We start from the raw sequence: 17,139 nt of genomic DNA, 5'->3' as shown, positions 1-17,139 counted from the left end.
GAAAGAAGTTCCTGACCCTCCACCACACTACCAACACCACATAAGATAGTTATCCAGAAAGGCTAGAATTGAAGATTTTGATCCCATGTAATGCTATAACGTGATGGAAAGCACAAGAAACAGCAGGGTAGCAAAGTCCTATGCTACATTAAGTGAGAATAAACCCAAATTCAGCAGCCATAGACAAAGAAACAAAGCAAAAATATTGCTTACCCTTAGGAGGCCTCAGGTAGGCAGAGATCTCCAGCAAGAAAATTTTGCCTCCACTGCCAAACCTTATGAGGTCTGGGAAGGGGTAGATCCTGGCTCCACCCCTTCTGGTCACTCAGGTGCATTGCATGCACCTGAGCTCTCCTGAGTTGTCCTTGCCTTCCCACCAGGTGTGCAATCACTGTTTCAAGCCATGACTTTGCATTTCTGCTACATCCTGCTTCTTGTGAAACAACAAAAAACTGTGTGCTGGGGGGTTGGGGTGGGAAAACAGAAGATGCAATAAGAAATTTTAGCCCATTTTACCAAGTCAAGTCAATAGCACAGAAGTTTTAAGTGACATTAAACTGTGCTATGTTAACATCCTGGGCTCCTGATGTACACAGCAGGGCAGCTGAGACGTTTCAGGCATCCATGCCAGTACCTGAGTTTGTGTAGGTTTATAACACTCTCAAGTGCTTGGCCAGACTGTGGCCTACAAATGTAAGTGGCAAGCTCCGTGCTTTTATCAGTAATTTATACATGCTAACAGAAGGCTGCTGCCAGAGAGGACAATCAGTCTCATCCTTCCTCCTCAATCATCTCTGACCTTTCCTCCTGTGCCTACCACTTGTGAAAGTCACTGAGCTACCTGAATTTTATCTCCATGTTGTACAGAGCAATTTTCAGCTGCAGCAACAAGCCCCGGGATTCCTGCCACAACTCCAGAAGCTGGTGGGAGGGAGGGAAGGGTTGGGGAAGGCGACTGGGGAAGAAGATACAACTTCTCCCCCAGGAGTAAAACACAGTCTTGGTTCCATCCTGTTTTCAGGAATAGAAGCAGAAGTAAAATACTATCCTAATTTTTTCATTTTTCCTTGGCTCAGAGGATTCCCACCACATTTGCTTTGTATCTAGAGCTGCACTGATTGCTCTCATTTTCTTGTTCCTACAGCGGAAGAGAGAGGAGCAACCCCTGTAAGCTGGAAGTAACACTTCACAGCCATGTAATCCTCTTTTGAAGTTCAAGACAGACATCAAAATAAATCCCATCACTGATTTCATCCTGGAATGAAAAGTATCTAAGTCCTCAGCAGGGTTCCCTTGTTGATGTCGCATCACCCAAAATAAATGCCTGAGCTTCCAAGTTACCCAAGCGTTCATTGCTTTGCTCTCCTACCACCTCGGTTATCTTTCTGTAGCTGAAGACACCAACACTGATACAGACACATACACAGAGCATGAACTGTCAACAGGGACTGGGTCCAGCAGGACTCTATCAGGGGGGGCACTTCATTACAAACTCTACACTTTCCTTTCTTACACTGTGGCAATAAGAATCCTCTCACTTCAGACTCAAACCCTCCAGTAGTTTCTGGACCATCTAATGGAGAGAGGGCCTTATATATCACCCCCATAATTCGGTTACTTAGTTCTATTTTCCACATCTATCTATTCCTCCTATGTTCCAGATGCTAAAAGTTACAATAAATGTTTCCTTCTCAGAACATTTCAAACAGTTAACTGGTTGTTTTTTTTTTTTTCCTCTTTCGTTTGATCTTTGGTATTTTTGGGAGCAGGAGGACTTGGAGGTGACAGAGAGCACTGCACATCTGCCACATCATTCAATACACTTTTCAAATGTTATTTTCTTGTCAAAGTATTTTGCCCAAGTCTAACAATTTTTCAAACCTCCAGCTAAAGCGAAGGAAGGGGCTTTTGCTCTGTCCCAGCCCTACTCCTTACACATACGTAGCAAAGTGTTAACTTCCCCAAATCCACTGAAATGAAGGCAACCAGAATAAACTTACTGTTGAAACAGAGAAGTGTTAGATCTTACCTATCTACATAACAGGTACAAATTAAAACCACTGCATCCTTAACTCGCTTGTGATATTTTACTCTGTACTATTCAAGTGAAAATAGCAGACAGAAATGATTCATTCTCAGTCAGAGTTATTTTTAAATCATCAGAATTTATTCTGTATGATTTCTTCCATGCAATTGTATACTGAAACGTGGGCAGACACATTGTCCTTTGGCAGTGGTTTGCTTTTTTTCCCCGTTTTTGCATATACACCAAGTAGATGGTAATATATACCTATGTACACATCTATACAGAGAGAGGCACTGGCAAAAAGGAATCTTTTTATGAAACTAGGTAGCCATTAGACAAGTTTTGCTAAAAGTGATAGAAATGTGCAGATGCTTCTATATGTAGAAATGGAATTAAAATGAAGTGCATCTTCTACAGCAGGGCTTATACAATGCTGTTTTTTAGAGCTGCTAGGGAGCCTTAATTCTCTGTAGCAAGTCTGCATCAAACCTGGGACCTGGGACAATAGTGAGGCAAGATCAAACGATGATGATTGCTTGTGAGAATTCTTTTATTGTCCTTGCTTGTATTCCACTACTTATCTTTTAAACTTGGGTAACTCTATTTTTCCTTTTTTTTTTTTCTTTTGGTAATAAATTGCCATAGAGCTGCTGCAACAAGCTACGCACAAGAATCTTTTCCTATCAACTCCAGTATGAAGGGACAGAGCTGAGATATATTCTGAACACAGTATTTCATATTCCTATAAAGGAGCCATCCAGTGAGACAGCACAATGACAGCCAAAGGCCAAATCCTGCCCCTTTATACCTGGATTGGTGCTGTTATCACTTCACTTGGGAATATGGCGATGGGTAGGCTCCCTGTAGGATGGATTTTAAGCCTAGAACATAGGTAAAACCAGGGATCTCATATATTTAGGTCATTAATGAAAGTGATCCTTAAGTGCCCTTAGCCTTTTAGATGTTTTTGGCAGAGACACTCCGGAATACAATAAAAACACATCAATTTTTACACAAACTTTACTTCAAAATAAAAAAGGAAAGAGCAAAAATATGCTCATTGTTTTGTTCAGCCTTTTATTCCATCGTTATGGCACAAGATAGAACTTAAAGACAACATCACTGAATACGTCTTCAACGTCATTAAGATTAAGACTAATAAGTTTTATAAAATTCTTTTGATATGATACACTTTCCCTTATCAAGTGATAACAGAATTTCCTCTAGAATACTGAAGTACATTGCCACCTGCTGGCCAGAAATGCTTTTGCAATTTGAAAACATTGACATTTGACAATGCAACATACAGTTATCAAAGAACTACTAATGACCCAGGCTTTGGCACAATATTTATAGAAACACAGCTGTGAACTTCTCCTCATGACATATTCACTTCCAAAATTCAGTGTGACCCCCTTTTGCAAATATCTCCGTCTCTATTTCTGCTTTGTCTAACTTCACAATGAAGCCTTGTTATTGTAAAGGAAAAGCCATATTCTTTCTCTACTGTTACACAACTCAACTTATTGGGATTGGTTTTCTAAAATTTCGATTCCAGTTCACTGTTTTAGAACAATATATAAAGTCATACATTTATAAATATATATATTATATCCTGTATACATAACATTGTTTTTCCTCTAGACAGGTAGGGCAGACCTTTGCGCTACATCTTTCATTGGTTTAGGCACGGCCTTGTTCTTATTTAATTCCCCAAACCACTTCCTACAAGAATCTAAAAAAAATATTTTTAACACTTATCTAGTATCAAATTTTAATTTTGCTTTCAAATACATTCATAAGAACAAAAATATTTGGTATTCCCCCCCTCCCAGTCACTACTACCCTTAAAAAATATATGGCTTTTCACGTTCCACTCTATTCTAGTGTTTTTCAATAGGCAGTGAAAAGAAGGACAACGTTCCCCTTTAGGTTTTTTTCCAAGCACAGAAACCAGCTTGTGCACTTCCTATAGAACTCCAATGCGTATCACGGTAATGTAAGTGCAGTGATATTTATAAAAGCAGTCACGATCGATTGACATCTGTATATGAAAACATAACATATGATTATCATACAATACCCATTACAGAATATACAATCATCAAACTGCAGATATATAAATACATTTTAGCCACATCAAAGCAACAGTTTTATCTTATAAACAGCGTATGTATGCATACAGGGTTATCGGACTAACATTTCCATCTTCTTCTTTTCTCACAAGCTTGCTGAAAAACAGGAACATACTGTATTTGTAAATAGACTGCTTGCCAGTGCTGTTATGAAATTAAAGTGAACAAGATTTAAAAATTTATATGTAACTTATTCGGTAGAAAACGAACAAGCACCCCCCAGTTTTCCAATGTCATCATTGTTTTCCTATGAGAGGGAGCGTAGGTACGAGCGGTAGTTCTGTGGAGTCTGATCATACAAGGGTCTCTGGGAGGGCATCAGGGTTATCAGCTGATAAAAGCTCCCAAATTTGCCACCTCTCTCTTTGCCAATCGTGCCAGTCTGGCTCTGAAACATTTTTACTGTTCTGACTGTGAGCCGCTGTCGAATAGATGTGACCTGCTTGGGTGTGCGGGGCCGGGCGCTCCTGCTTGGAGACGGCCTGCTCAGGGGCTTTGGCCACGGGCCCTCCAGCTGCTCTGGTCCCTGCACTTTTGTCATGGCGCTGAAGTCTCCACAAAGAGTGCAAAGTTGAAGAAACGCTCGATCGCTGCGACAACGCAGAACTTGCTTTGGGCTGCCCAGGGTACGGAGGTGGTGGCCTCTCTTTGCTGTAGGAGGGCTTGGCCGTGCTCTGCGAGCAACCCGCGTGCGAGTCATGCTCAGTGAGGTCCTCCACACTGCTTAAAGTCAAGTGGCGCTCCGACTTGGAGCGTGAGTGGTCCAAACACCTACCGCCGGCTTCAATGTGCGGGTTACTGCATACCCGAGACATGGCAGGCTGGAGCTGGCACTCGGGAATGGCGGCAGTTGTCTGACTCCTGCGCATGACTTGCCTGCCGTGATCCAGTTCGGAGGAGCTGCCCTGCCACCGAGGAGAATATATGGAGAGGTTCCCTTGTGAAAGAGAGCACTGTCCAGGCCGCAGCAAGCTGCTTTCGTAAATGTTTCCGTAAGAACCTGGGGGACAAAGTAAGAAAGATGTCAGTCTGCAGTCATTTACACGGCATTCTACAAGTCACTGCTTTTTCCTTATATCACAAAGAGAAATAGGGATTTTTATCTCCGGGCTATGCAATTAAAGGTTTAACAGCCCCACGACTGCCTGAACCTGGGGACACAGAGCAAGAGCCTTGCATTTATTTTTCAGGCTACCAGATTGAGGATGGAGCCAGGCTCTTATCAGTAGTGCCCAGTGCCAGGAAGGGAGGCAGTGGGCACAAACTAGAATGCAGAGGTTCCTTCTGAACACCAGGAAATACTTCTGTGCTGTGTGGGTGATGGAGGTGATGGAGCAGTGGCTCAGGCTGCCCAGAGGCTGTGCAGTCTCCTTGGATGGCTCCTCTGTGCAGCAGGTGCAGATGGAAGGAATACCATAGGCAGACCAGGGCAATGACTTGCCAAGACCATGCGGGCCACTAGCAGGACCAGAGTCCAGAACTGCAGCTTCACGGGCTGTGCTCATGTCTCTTCTGCAGACACTTCCAAGTGTCCACTGTGTCCACCTTCTATAGTGAGTTTCAGAACTATTCAAAATTGTTTTTGAAGTAACTTGACAATTATTTTTAAAAATTGTCTCCTAATAATTTAAAATGCTACCACATTTATAAAATCCTTGTGCTTCTCTGCATTTGATTGAACAGCAAACTTTTAAAAGTCAGTGGTTTACATACACATTTAACTCTTAAGTAACTGTCCTTCACTGTGATATCTCAAAACCTGGAAAGTGCTTCTGCCTTTGTTAGCTTTGGGCTTAAAAGTTCTGAGAAAGTTCTGACCTGCAATGCCTGTGTCTTTGCAGCCACTTTTCAGTGTTGAATGCCAGGTTCCCCAGATATCAAAATGATCTTCTGAAACATCTAAACAGCAAGGAGAGCAAGAAGAAAAGGATGAATTCATTAAATCATTATTTAGAAATACGTATATGGAACAGTAAATTAAATTGACATAAACCTTTATGCAAAGTATCAGAGTTGTCAACGTCTGCTAGCGTCAGGCTTACTGTGCACCTAGCACAAACAGACCAAGCGAATGCATTTACTCACTATTTCAGGCTCAGATCCTGTGAATGAATTTAGTGAACTCTGTATGAGCAGGACACCTAAATTTGCTGATAGAATGAAATTTTGCTTGTCCTCTGCTTTATTGAAGTCAATGAAGACTTTGGACAAGAACAGGATGATTAGGCCAAAAGAAGTTAGTTAGTTCATATGCTTCCCAAAGGGAAAGAATGGCAAAGCTCCTGCAAAGAAGTGGTGTCACAAAATAGATGTAACAAAATGCACATACCAGGTCTTATACTGGATTCTAATCTTTTTGTACCATTTTCTAATTCCATCTGGCAGAAAGAAATTCTGTAATTCGTCACAGTTTGCTACCATCATGATACATATTAAAGTCCAAAGAATGGTTAATATGATGAAAATTTGTGTCATTTCCTGTTCACAACTTAGCGGAAATCTAACCACATTTTGAAACTAGTTCAGAGATTTAGATGCTGAACACAGAAGGAAAATGCCCAATGGCATTTACAAAGCTTACAAGTGGGATAGTAGCCTAAATCCCATTAATTCCATATGGAATTAAATGCTTAACCACTACGTCCGAAATAAAAAAACACCACCAAACAGCTCTCTGCACCTCTAAACACTGAAATTCCTTTAAGCTTGGCTCGCTATCCGTGTATTTCATGAAAGTAACTGCTAATATTTTTTGACATTTTTAAATGAAACGCATCTGGCAGAGTTGGTGAGCTATCAGCTTTCACAAGAGTTCTTTACAGAAGAAATAATTCAGGTGTGCACTCCATAGACAGATATGGAAACTGTGGATCCCTGTGCTGTTACTGCTAGGTGTGTTATTGGTAAAAGATGTAAAGCTGTGCAGCTCAGCTGTGTTCTCCAGTGCAAAGCAGTTGAGGTCATTCTTTTCAACTGCACAAAATTTACAGCTTGACATCTTAATCTCAGACTTTTCCAAAAGCTGGGGCATAGCACTGCATGTATTACAGTCCTGGCAAACTAGAAATAACAGTCTTTAGCATGCTCAGAAAAAGGCTGAAAAGCTAGATGTAAAGAGTTCCATTTTCCTATACAATAGCTCCAGGTTTTGACAAATGCCACACTAAATCCATCCCTGACAGCTGGCTGAGCTAAGGGTATTGGTCAGTCATTACCTGTGAGGCTGTTACACTACAACAAGCTCAAGTCCTGATAGATGATAATAGAGAGCAGACTCTTTTTAGCTACATCTGAAACCCCCATCGGTCACTTAGAATGAGGAACACGAGGAGAATATACCTTTTCCAGCCTGTGATGCAGAAGAATTCTCCTTTGTTTTAGGCTGCAAATGACCACCCAGTGCGTACTGTTCCTGTGCTCTGTACAGCTTATCTGGGCTGTGTGCAACTTCTTCTTGCGCTGCCATCAGCGAGCGCTCAGACAGTACGGGGGAGTTGTTGTCATACGGGGAGACATCTCCGCTTGAAGCTTTGTTGGAGTCAGTGGAAGAGTGCCTTTCTCCCGTGGAGTAGGAACCTTCTGAGCGCAGCATCTCAGGGCTTCTGGGAAAAGTTGTTAAATGAATGAGGTTAATAAGAAATGCTTCGTGTTCACAGCAACGCGTGCGCTTCGACGTCACACAAATAAATAAAATGCAACAGGATGGTCACAGCTGCTGAAATGAAAACACTGCGGAAGCAGTAGAAATGAATTTTCCACGAGTAAAACTTATGCCATGAAGCGACCAGCAGAGGCCACTAAAAATCAAAAGATGCTGCTTTCAAGAACAATAACAATAAAAACCAAACGCTGTACAGTTCGTCACAGGAAATTAAACAGTGAATCAATTCCTTATGTTACCTTGACCATTCTGCTTGTTGCAACAATAAATCTGAGGGCACGATAGGGAAGATTAGTTTGATGATAAGCAGTCTGCTAAAATAACTTGTTCCGTTTTACAGCAATATACAGTCAGTGAAAGCCAATACTTCGCTCATCTCTCACACTGTGAGCAGGACCCTCTTCTGGAGGCATCAGAAGGTAAATATTGTATGGAGGACTAGCAGTATATTTATCACATTTCCGGTGGAGGCAGCAAACAACTGGCTTTAATTTTGACCCAAAATAAGCAAACAAAGCCCCCAAAACAAAAAGTACATCCCAGGCTCAGAGAGAAACCTCTCATTTTTAAAGTGTGTTGAAAACATAGATTTCTCAAATTGTTACAGTTTACTAGTGAACAGGAGACAATCTGCGAGCACAGAACATCCCAAAGAATATGGAGAAATCCTCTGCAACCATACTTTCTCCCTGTCAGTTGCCCCTCATTTACATTTTTGTTACTCATCTTTCATTTCTCTGAACCTCGATCTGTGTTTCTTAGATGTTAATCTTTCATCTGCTCTTTTCTTGAGCCAAACTCCTTTTATCAGTGACCTCACATTAATATCTGCTGTAATTGTACATGTTATGACACAGGGTCTTTCTTGTCATGTATACTGAGAATGATCAGCCTTTCTTAGAGTTAAATCCAAAGATGGCTTAAACCAAGCGAGGAGCTAAGGCACACGTTATTCATTATGGAACAATAACCCTCTTTCTAGACAAATGAAGTAAAACTGAAGAAGGAAAATAAAGAAAACACACAGTAGTAAGACAGGCTAGCTGCAGCAAACTGAAGCTTGATACACTGATACTGACAAACCTTAATGCCACTTTCAAGCTTTTTCTTTCCCCCTCATTGATTTATGAGTGCTATATCTTGAACTATAAAACATATACACTCAACATCATGATTAGTATGTTTTGCAATACTTAATTTTTTTCTCAGTGTAAATGGAGCCATAAAGTGTTGGGATTTAATTATGTTTTCTCCTAGTTACCCCCCAGCAAAGAAACCAACTCTGAGGCTTAATCAGGGCCAACTTACAAAATGGGAGCTGCCATTTGGTTAAATAGTACTTCTCCAAGCTTCCCAGAATGGCTGGCACAGTAATGTTGGAGATTCATTAAAAATAAATTGTAAATCATGTTCTCAGTTGTGTAGCTTCTAGTTGAAGATGAAGACAGGGTGAATAAATCTACAGCTACTGAAGAATTGTTACGTACTTTATTTACGTACTTTAAGTTTCTAAAATGCTGTCACAAACTAAACTCCTTCCTCTTTTTTTTTGTTGTTTGTTCCTTATAACTCCCTCTCTCTCTCCCCTAAATTCTGAAAAAACCCCAAACTTGTGCAGAGAATGTGAGTCAAAATGAGATGCATTTAAGTAATGTTTTGAGAGCCTTTGAAGAGTCAAAGACCTGAGAGAAAAGCGGAACAGTGTAGCTATCTGTAGATTTCCTGTGACTGAACTTCTTTCTCTTCAGCTTTCTAGATTGAGCGTCATCCAAACCTCATCCTGTTAACATAAAGACATACTTAACACTAACACTGACAGCAGGAAGGCTTGACACATGTACATCTTTGCAGGACCAAAACCTAACTGCGTTTCACAGGGCAAAGAAAGAGGTCTAGCCCTGCGTAGCAATGGCAAGGTAACACAAGGAATGAGGGCAAAGGGAAATGCAAACAAAAGGATGTGGGAACAAAAATTTGAGCTTTGTGAAACACCAATTTAATGTCTTACCTTCAATGGTCTCTTATAGTCTATCTTGTCTCAAGACAGAGCTCCTGATAAAAATGTACTTAAATGGAAACTGTCAAGTCTTTGAAAACTTCAAGCTTCTAACCTCATTTACAGTTTCTGCTAGTAAACTCACGCAATTATTTATACCTAATATCATATTCAAATTTGTTTAGAAAAGAAAGTTTTAAAAACAAAAGAAAATGCCTGTAGACTAAGATTATTACTGTAAGAAACCTTAAAAATCGATTGAATACTTTGAAGCTGTAAATCGATCTCATACATTTGCTTTACTTACATAATTTTAAGATGCTATTTAAGAACTAAAAAACTTTGGCTTACATCTTTCCAAATAAAGAATGAACTCCCATATACTCCTTAAAACAAAAATTTTGTATCTGCTTGGTTTACAGTTTGAGTTCATTAGCAATCAGATATTTACTAAAATTCAGAATTCATCTTCACTTGAATGGTTGTGAGACTGTCTACCCACACACTGGGGAGAAAAATACAGACGCAAAGTAAATCCTGCACGGGGTACACACTCAGCTATATGCAGTCTTTGAATAGTAGATTATGTATTACCAAATGTCAGAAATGGGAAAGCAAGTAAAATATTTTCTGCAGGTTTTGAACTACATTAAGGAAAAGATTTAAGAAGTGGTTAAGTATCCCCATCTGACTGAAAGGTGTGAAAGCTGCAGAAAGAACCTATAACATATTGGTTCAAAAATACTGTCGAGTTCTCCTTTTTAACTGGCATCCTTCTGTGTTTAAGTTATCCACGAGAATCTAGCAGTATGAGTGACTTGCAAAAATTTCAGTAACAATAATTACTTCCAAGGAAGATATTCCTTGGAAGTATATACCTTTCCAATGGTGCCTATGTCATCAAAACAGGAAATCTCATTTCAGTTTTGGCAGAAATCCTTTTCTGCTATACCTGAATGCTTCTGAGAGGAAAACCAATTATATATCTTACAAGAGGCAAACCATATGAAGTGCAATGACTTGGCAACACGAAATAGCAATTTCCATATCTATCTGAGGTCCCACCAACAAAACAGATTCTTGCAAGACTGGTTGCTACTGTAACAGCGTAGAGGACTCAATGATTCAGGAAGCCTCTGCAGCTCTGTATATGAACCTACGTTGGTTCTTGGATGCCACAGGTTAAGGTGGATTAAAACCTATCATCACCATCCAAAACAGTTGAAAATTCTATGCATTTTAAACACACTTACTCTAAAATTACTCCAAGCCACATGTGCTCTATTTGCTAACCTCGATAAGTGATAAATACTCGTAAGAATAACATTTTATTTTTGTCTTAAAGATTCTTCATCTTACAGCTGGAAACTGCAAATTCCATTGTCATCAAGCCAACATACAAAAAAGTTAAGTCATCCACAAAAGCAGCCTTCATAATTGCTGTCACTGGTATTAGTGCTTTACCACAGCCGTGTTCCATAAGGTCCCTGACACACCATTCATGATGCTCAACTCTTAAGAGAACTGAAAGATGAGGAACATCTGATTTGTCCTCCTTGGAGGAAGAAAAGAAATTGTGTTTTCTGTCAGATTAGAGTCAAGAAAGCATTTGCAATGACCTCAAAAGCAGAGATGTGAGAGCAATTGCAGAAACAAGACCTTCAGAGCAAGTAATATAACATTAAAATCTTGAAGTTGATTTCACACGCTAAATTACACAGCCAACTAGCTTTTCTGATGAAAATTCTCTCAAGAATATCTAAAGTTTTCTGTTCCATGGATCCAAATTTGGAATGTCATTTTGAGTACATAATCAATAAAATTCCAAGAGTTGCGTGGACATATGTTGGATAGTCATTGCAATGAAATCAAGGCGAGTATCTCCTTGTTTTCTGCTGCCTCACACTTCTTACAGAATAGATAACCAACAAATGCATTACCTCAAAGTCAATATTATGTCCTGAAGAAGATCAATCTCTTAAGAGCATCACACTCTGAGCAATAACACTGAGCAAAATTCCCTCTAATTTCCTGGAATATCTTAACCAAGAAGTTGTAATGACAGTGAAAACGTTTCATTAATGTTAAGAATAAATTACTCACATGGTATCAGAGTAGAAGACAAATGAGAAGTTGTTTTTCCTATCTCAGTGATACTTCACCTGCCCACTACTAAAAATACAATAAATTGGTAGTAGCGTAGCCATAATGTTCCTATTTGGATTAGTAACCTTTTCTTACAAAGCTGGTCTATGGTGACCAGCTATCCACAAAAGATCTACTTTTTCCTGTAGGTGTGCGTGTTGGCTGAAAATTAAGGATGCTTATGGAAAGGTCAATCAACTTAAAATAAACAGGATCTAACAATAAAATGTTTCACTCACAGTTACTTGTAACATAAACTTATGCTCAATTAGTATGTGAATGCACATGTGAGATACAATTTTACGTCTATGATATAGATTGTGAACTCCACCGTGAAGGTTTTCATTGTGTTGCAATACAAATAATACGATCATTTCAAACTGTGGACTTAAAGAAAGAAGTCTCTACAGAGTACCATATTATTATTATGTGTCATGTGATTTGCAGTCTTAGCCCATGGCAAATGTGAAACAACTGTAAAAGACGTCTAAAGTAACTAATTACTTGGCATTTACTGTGAACTAAATACATACATGCCTAGTTGCTGTCAGTCAGATCACATTAAACGAAATTATTTCTTAACTGCAGTACATTATAGAAACACACAGACAATTATCACAGATCAGATGATATGTGATAATTTGCTTGTGTTATGTGTTCATGTGCCTAAACTAATGAACTAGTAACATCCTTTACAACACATGGTATATTCCACACGTTTTTTTTTTTCAATTTTTGTAATTAAAGTAGCCTTTTCCCCCAATGTATTAATTGTACTTTTTCTTTCATACATCTTCCTTTGAAGCTATGCACACCATTACAGTACTGTCAAAAGTACAATGTTCAGAGGGAGAGAAAAACAAAAACATAGCTAACTGTACAGTTTCCATTTTAATTACAGTTTAAATGCACTAGGCACTTTCCACACACAACAGGAAGACAAAGTCCGATCTGTTCCAGAGACCCTAGCATCTAGGAAACCTCGTAAAAATTACTTAAAGCAAGCTGATCAAATTTTGTAATTTTAAGAGTCTGGCATATTGGGATTCACTATAATAAAGGCAATGACTGTGTAATCCCATGAGAAAGCCAGGAGTCCTGTTAATCCAAATGTACAAAGTCATAGCGTTAAGGCACATGAGTGAAAGCAAACATAAAGCATACACAAAGTTGGAATATGTTATGTATTATAACTGCAATAGTGATTGGTGTGATTCTTTTTCTCTTCATATATTTCACAAAGTATTCGATTAAATAATATCCAAAGAATTTTCATAAGCCTGCTGTTGCAACAATTGACTTGTTTACAATGCCCTACCTAGTTCACAAGTGTATACAATAGAAAAAGAACAACAAACTGGTCAAACAGTTAGCCATGATTATATTAAGGCACTCTGGGGTGTGTTTCACACTTCCTCTTACTGAAGACTACAATAAACCCAAGACACGAACTAGCCAATCACTAGAATACATCCTGCCAGATAATAGTGCACTGAATACTTTTATGTACATGTCATTCTGTTCTCTGCAGCAGAACATAATCTTTTCTTTGAATCAAGAAAACAAGACTTGTCTTTAGAAAACACTGTACAAGAGTCATAATTTCTTTGGCAGAGTCTGTTTAATATGGAGGATTTCTCTACTCCACTGTAGATAGTGCAGAAGAGCTGCGGAAAACCACAACCTTTAGAACACTTCCAATGGGAGACAGAAATTCCCAGCAGAAACAAGGATGATGAAAAAACAATTACTCACGATGACTGGGAAGCTTTCCTCCTCAACAAATAGTCCACAACATCTGGGTCAGTCTCTAATAAGCTAATAAGCACTTCGTTCTGTAGATCAGGGGAAACCTATGAAGAAAACAAAAAACAATTAGCTGAAGAGAAATATTCCTTCCACATACATTCATTTTGGTACAATGCTTAATCTACAAGATCAAGTACAATTACACTTATAAAGAGTATATAAAATAAATATTCAGATGCTCCCACTTAAAAGAGACATTTCATATAACAGATGAAAGTAGGACTGAGAACCACTTTGCACAAAGCCAAATGCTGATTACTGTTGAATATCCTATTGGTATCCAGTTGAGTATTATAACAACAGTGGGATTATTTATGTACTGCAGTCACAAAAGCCCCAGTTTAAGGTCCTTATCTTACAGCTCCATTCAAAGATCTGGAGATACTTAAAAATTTCAATTCCAAGCAACTTGGAACTATTACCTGTTTTTGAAAAAACACAAGATGTAATTACACAGGAAGGAAAATGTTTCTTCATATATTCCATGGCATTTTGTTTATTTATATCCCTCTCACACAGAAATTTCATGGTAAGAGCTCTATGTCTGAAGTTCTTCCATTGCTCATTCTTCCATTTCAGTGATAGATGCTAAAGGTAAACATTTTCCTAAATTAAGCCTTACAAACATGGAATCTTCAGATATCTGGATGGCCAAATTCTAGGATCTAGAAGAACTTAAATTCCGCTTAGGGCCTGATTCATGGCAGATAGAGCTGCAGCCAAGACAGTCTCAGCAAGGGGTCATCGACTGTGCAATCTGCTTGTGGATGCAATTTGTCAGAGCCTGTATCTTTTGACCTTCAGGTCACACTGCATGGGCCATTTATTCTCCCCGACATTTACTGGGAAATAGGAATAGAATTACTAATAGATTCCTCAGGGGAATACCTCAATTTGGAAGGAATGTATTTAAGAAGTCAAGTTACAGAAAAGACATATTACTTTGATAAAGGAAATAATTTGAAAATAAATGAAGATAGTCATCATTTAATTTAAATTGACTCAAAATGTTTATGAAAAAATTGTGTGACTATGACTTTCCTTTAAAAAATTACTTTTGACTTCTAAGCTGGAAAAATTTCTTAACGATGGGCAATGGTATACTAGTCTTTAAATAAATTATCTTTATAGTAATACATTTTTGAAAACTTGGTGGTGTGATTTTTCAGTTCAGACAGCCTTTTTATACAGTAGAACTCAATCCAGACAAAATCTGAGAATAAGGCAGGTTTCAGGCCTTTCTGTAGTTAACTTACTATTCACCTTAGAATCAAGTTGTTAAAAATGTGAGAATCCACTGAGAGGAATTCATCTGAAAGCAATTTCTATTGGTTTGGTTAACTAACTTTCAAGTGTAGAAATGATATGTGTGTAAACAAATTTATATTTATAGAGAATTACTATATGGACATCTCAGGAAGATGATACAGAGCTGACATAATTATTATTGGAATAACTGCTTAACTGGCAGTTATGGCTGAGTAGATGGATGAGAACTTGAAGTTAAGGAACAGAAGGGTAAGGTAAGGACATGCAGAAGCCAAGGCACCACTGAAATAACTGCATCTGTTGAACTCATGCCAGGACTGATTAGAAGGCTTGGGCCTGTCAGGAGATAATTTTGAGATTTTAGGGGTGAGTATCACAGCTATTGAGGTATTGAAGGGCTGAGGGACCCTTACAGTTGTTGTCCCTGGATACTGAACTGTCACAGAAAGTCAGTGTGTAACTGCCTCCTCTGTGGTGAAACCATAGCAGCCTCTAACAATAAAAATAATAAATTTCAGACTCTGTATACTGCTTCTTTGCAGGAGGGATGGATTTAGGCACTAGGCAACATAACTGCATGGCAGAGCTGCTAAAAGCATAACCTCTCTTCTTCATTCTCCATGCCAACCCAAAACCAATGAGGGAAAGGGTGGTTGAGTTCAGCTTCCCTGGATTCAACTGCTGGGCATTGTTCAGAGACTAGTAAAAAGCAGCACCTTGAACATTCCTGCAACACGTACTAATGCATCCCTAAGACTCGCTGAAATTGATAGGAATTGGATACTAAAGTCATTAACATCTATGAAGTAAGGGCAGTATCTTCTATGCTAAATCAACATTTGCGTATTACTAACGTTAATGATAAGCAAAGCACAAAAACACGTTGGCATCAATACACTGTATGTTACTGCTGTAGCTGGATCCTCATGTCCAGATGTTTCTCTTTTTTTAAATAACACAAATGTTAAGTATAAACAGAAGTCCTGGTTTGGCTCCACTCCAGTAGATTTACAAAATGAATTGTTGCTGCCTGATTTCAAATGATCAGAATTATAATACAGTATCATGTATGAGTATTTTCATTTCTATGCATCAATTACCAAAGGATATAATAACTGGAGTTATTATCTTCAGAATACAGTAAGTTTTCTGTGCTACTTAGGAGAACATGCAAAAGTTGAAAGCAAACCCTAGGATAAGCTTTATAGAACAGCAGCAGTGAGCAATTTGACTCCTACAAATCAAATGTCATGTGCGAGTCTAGTCATTACTCCTGAAAACAGATAGATCTTGCCATACTATTTGTTAAGCAGTGGGAACGGGCAGAGTAAAAGCACCCAGAGATGCTCATCTGTTAGGAATTTCTGTAAATTTTACATCAACATTCTTTCAGCTTTCAGGAGAGCATCTGTAACAGGTTTGATTCTCTCTCACATGCAGCTAACCTTTCATTTTGAAATCTGATTTTAAACTCCCTCTACTATCTGAGAGGCTGCTCTAAAGAACAAAGAAAGCTTCTCTTTTTTTCAACACTGCATTTAACTTTCAGCTATAAATTCAAGCACTGAAAAGGTAAAGGAATAAATCTGTCAAAATGAAAAGACACCATAGGTAAGGTTAGCCTAATCCTAAGCCATGCTGTTTCCATACTGAACATGTGCCTGAAGTATGATGTGCTGTGCTGTAAAGTGTTCTTAAAGAAGAATAACAATAAGATATTTCAAGTATTGCAGGTGTTCTTATTCAAGTATTATTTAAAACTTGTTAGTGCCATCCATGCTCTTCTTCTCACAGGTTCTGTTGCCCAGAACAGAACCTGTTCCCTGACTTTCTTCTCATGCTTTGGAAGGAAGAACAGCTCCTAAAGTTTCCTCAAACTGTGAAAAGCATTAAAAAAAGAAAGAGAGAAAGAGAGGAACAAAAAGAGGAAGAAAGAGAGGAAGAAAGAGAGAAAGGAAGAGAGAAAGGAAGAAAGAAAAAAAGATTGCTATTTGTCTCATTGGAACGAAAATAAAAATAAGGAAAAGGTCGTAATGAAAAGTAATACAGTGTGAAGGGAAAGATGACAAAACCATAAATGTTCATCCCAGGGTAAGAT

General features: G+C 38.7%; 1 protein-coding gene across 2 annotated transcripts in view; it reads right to left on the bottom strand.

Moving 5' to 3' along the window:
* Positions 1 to 419: 419 nt before the first annotated feature.
* Positions 420 to 17,139, bottom strand: part of ARHGAP6 (Rho GTPase activating protein 6) — a 136,295-nt gene continuing 119,575 nt past the window's right edge. For both annotated transcript variants that reach the window (XM_010726532.3, XM_031557468.1), the window contains 4 exons: positions 13,719 to 13,816; positions 7,501 to 7,763; positions 5,980 to 6,060; positions 420 to 5,161 (listed from right to left, as the gene is read on the bottom strand). In XM_010726532.3, coding sequence (XP_010724834.2) covers positions 4,455 to 5,161; positions 5,980 to 6,060; positions 7,501 to 7,763; positions 13,719 to 13,816 — 1,149 coding nt within the window. In that variant the 3' untranslated portion in view covers positions 420 to 4,454. The remainder of the gene's footprint in view (positions 5,162 to 5,979; positions 6,061 to 7,500; positions 7,764 to 13,718; positions 13,817 to 17,139) is intronic.

The sequence above is a fragment of the Meleagris gallopavo genome, chromosome 1, assembly GCF_000146605.3.
Source record: "Meleagris gallopavo isolate NT-WF06-2002-E0010 breed Aviagen turkey brand Nicholas breeding stock chromosome 1, Turkey_5.1, whole genome shotgun sequence".
In the NCBI taxonomy this organism is placed as follows: domain Eukaryota; kingdom Metazoa; phylum Chordata; class Aves; order Galliformes; family Phasianidae; genus Meleagris; species Meleagris gallopavo.
Note: the sequence above shows the minus strand (reverse complement) of the source record. Positions and strands in the feature narration are given on the sequence as shown.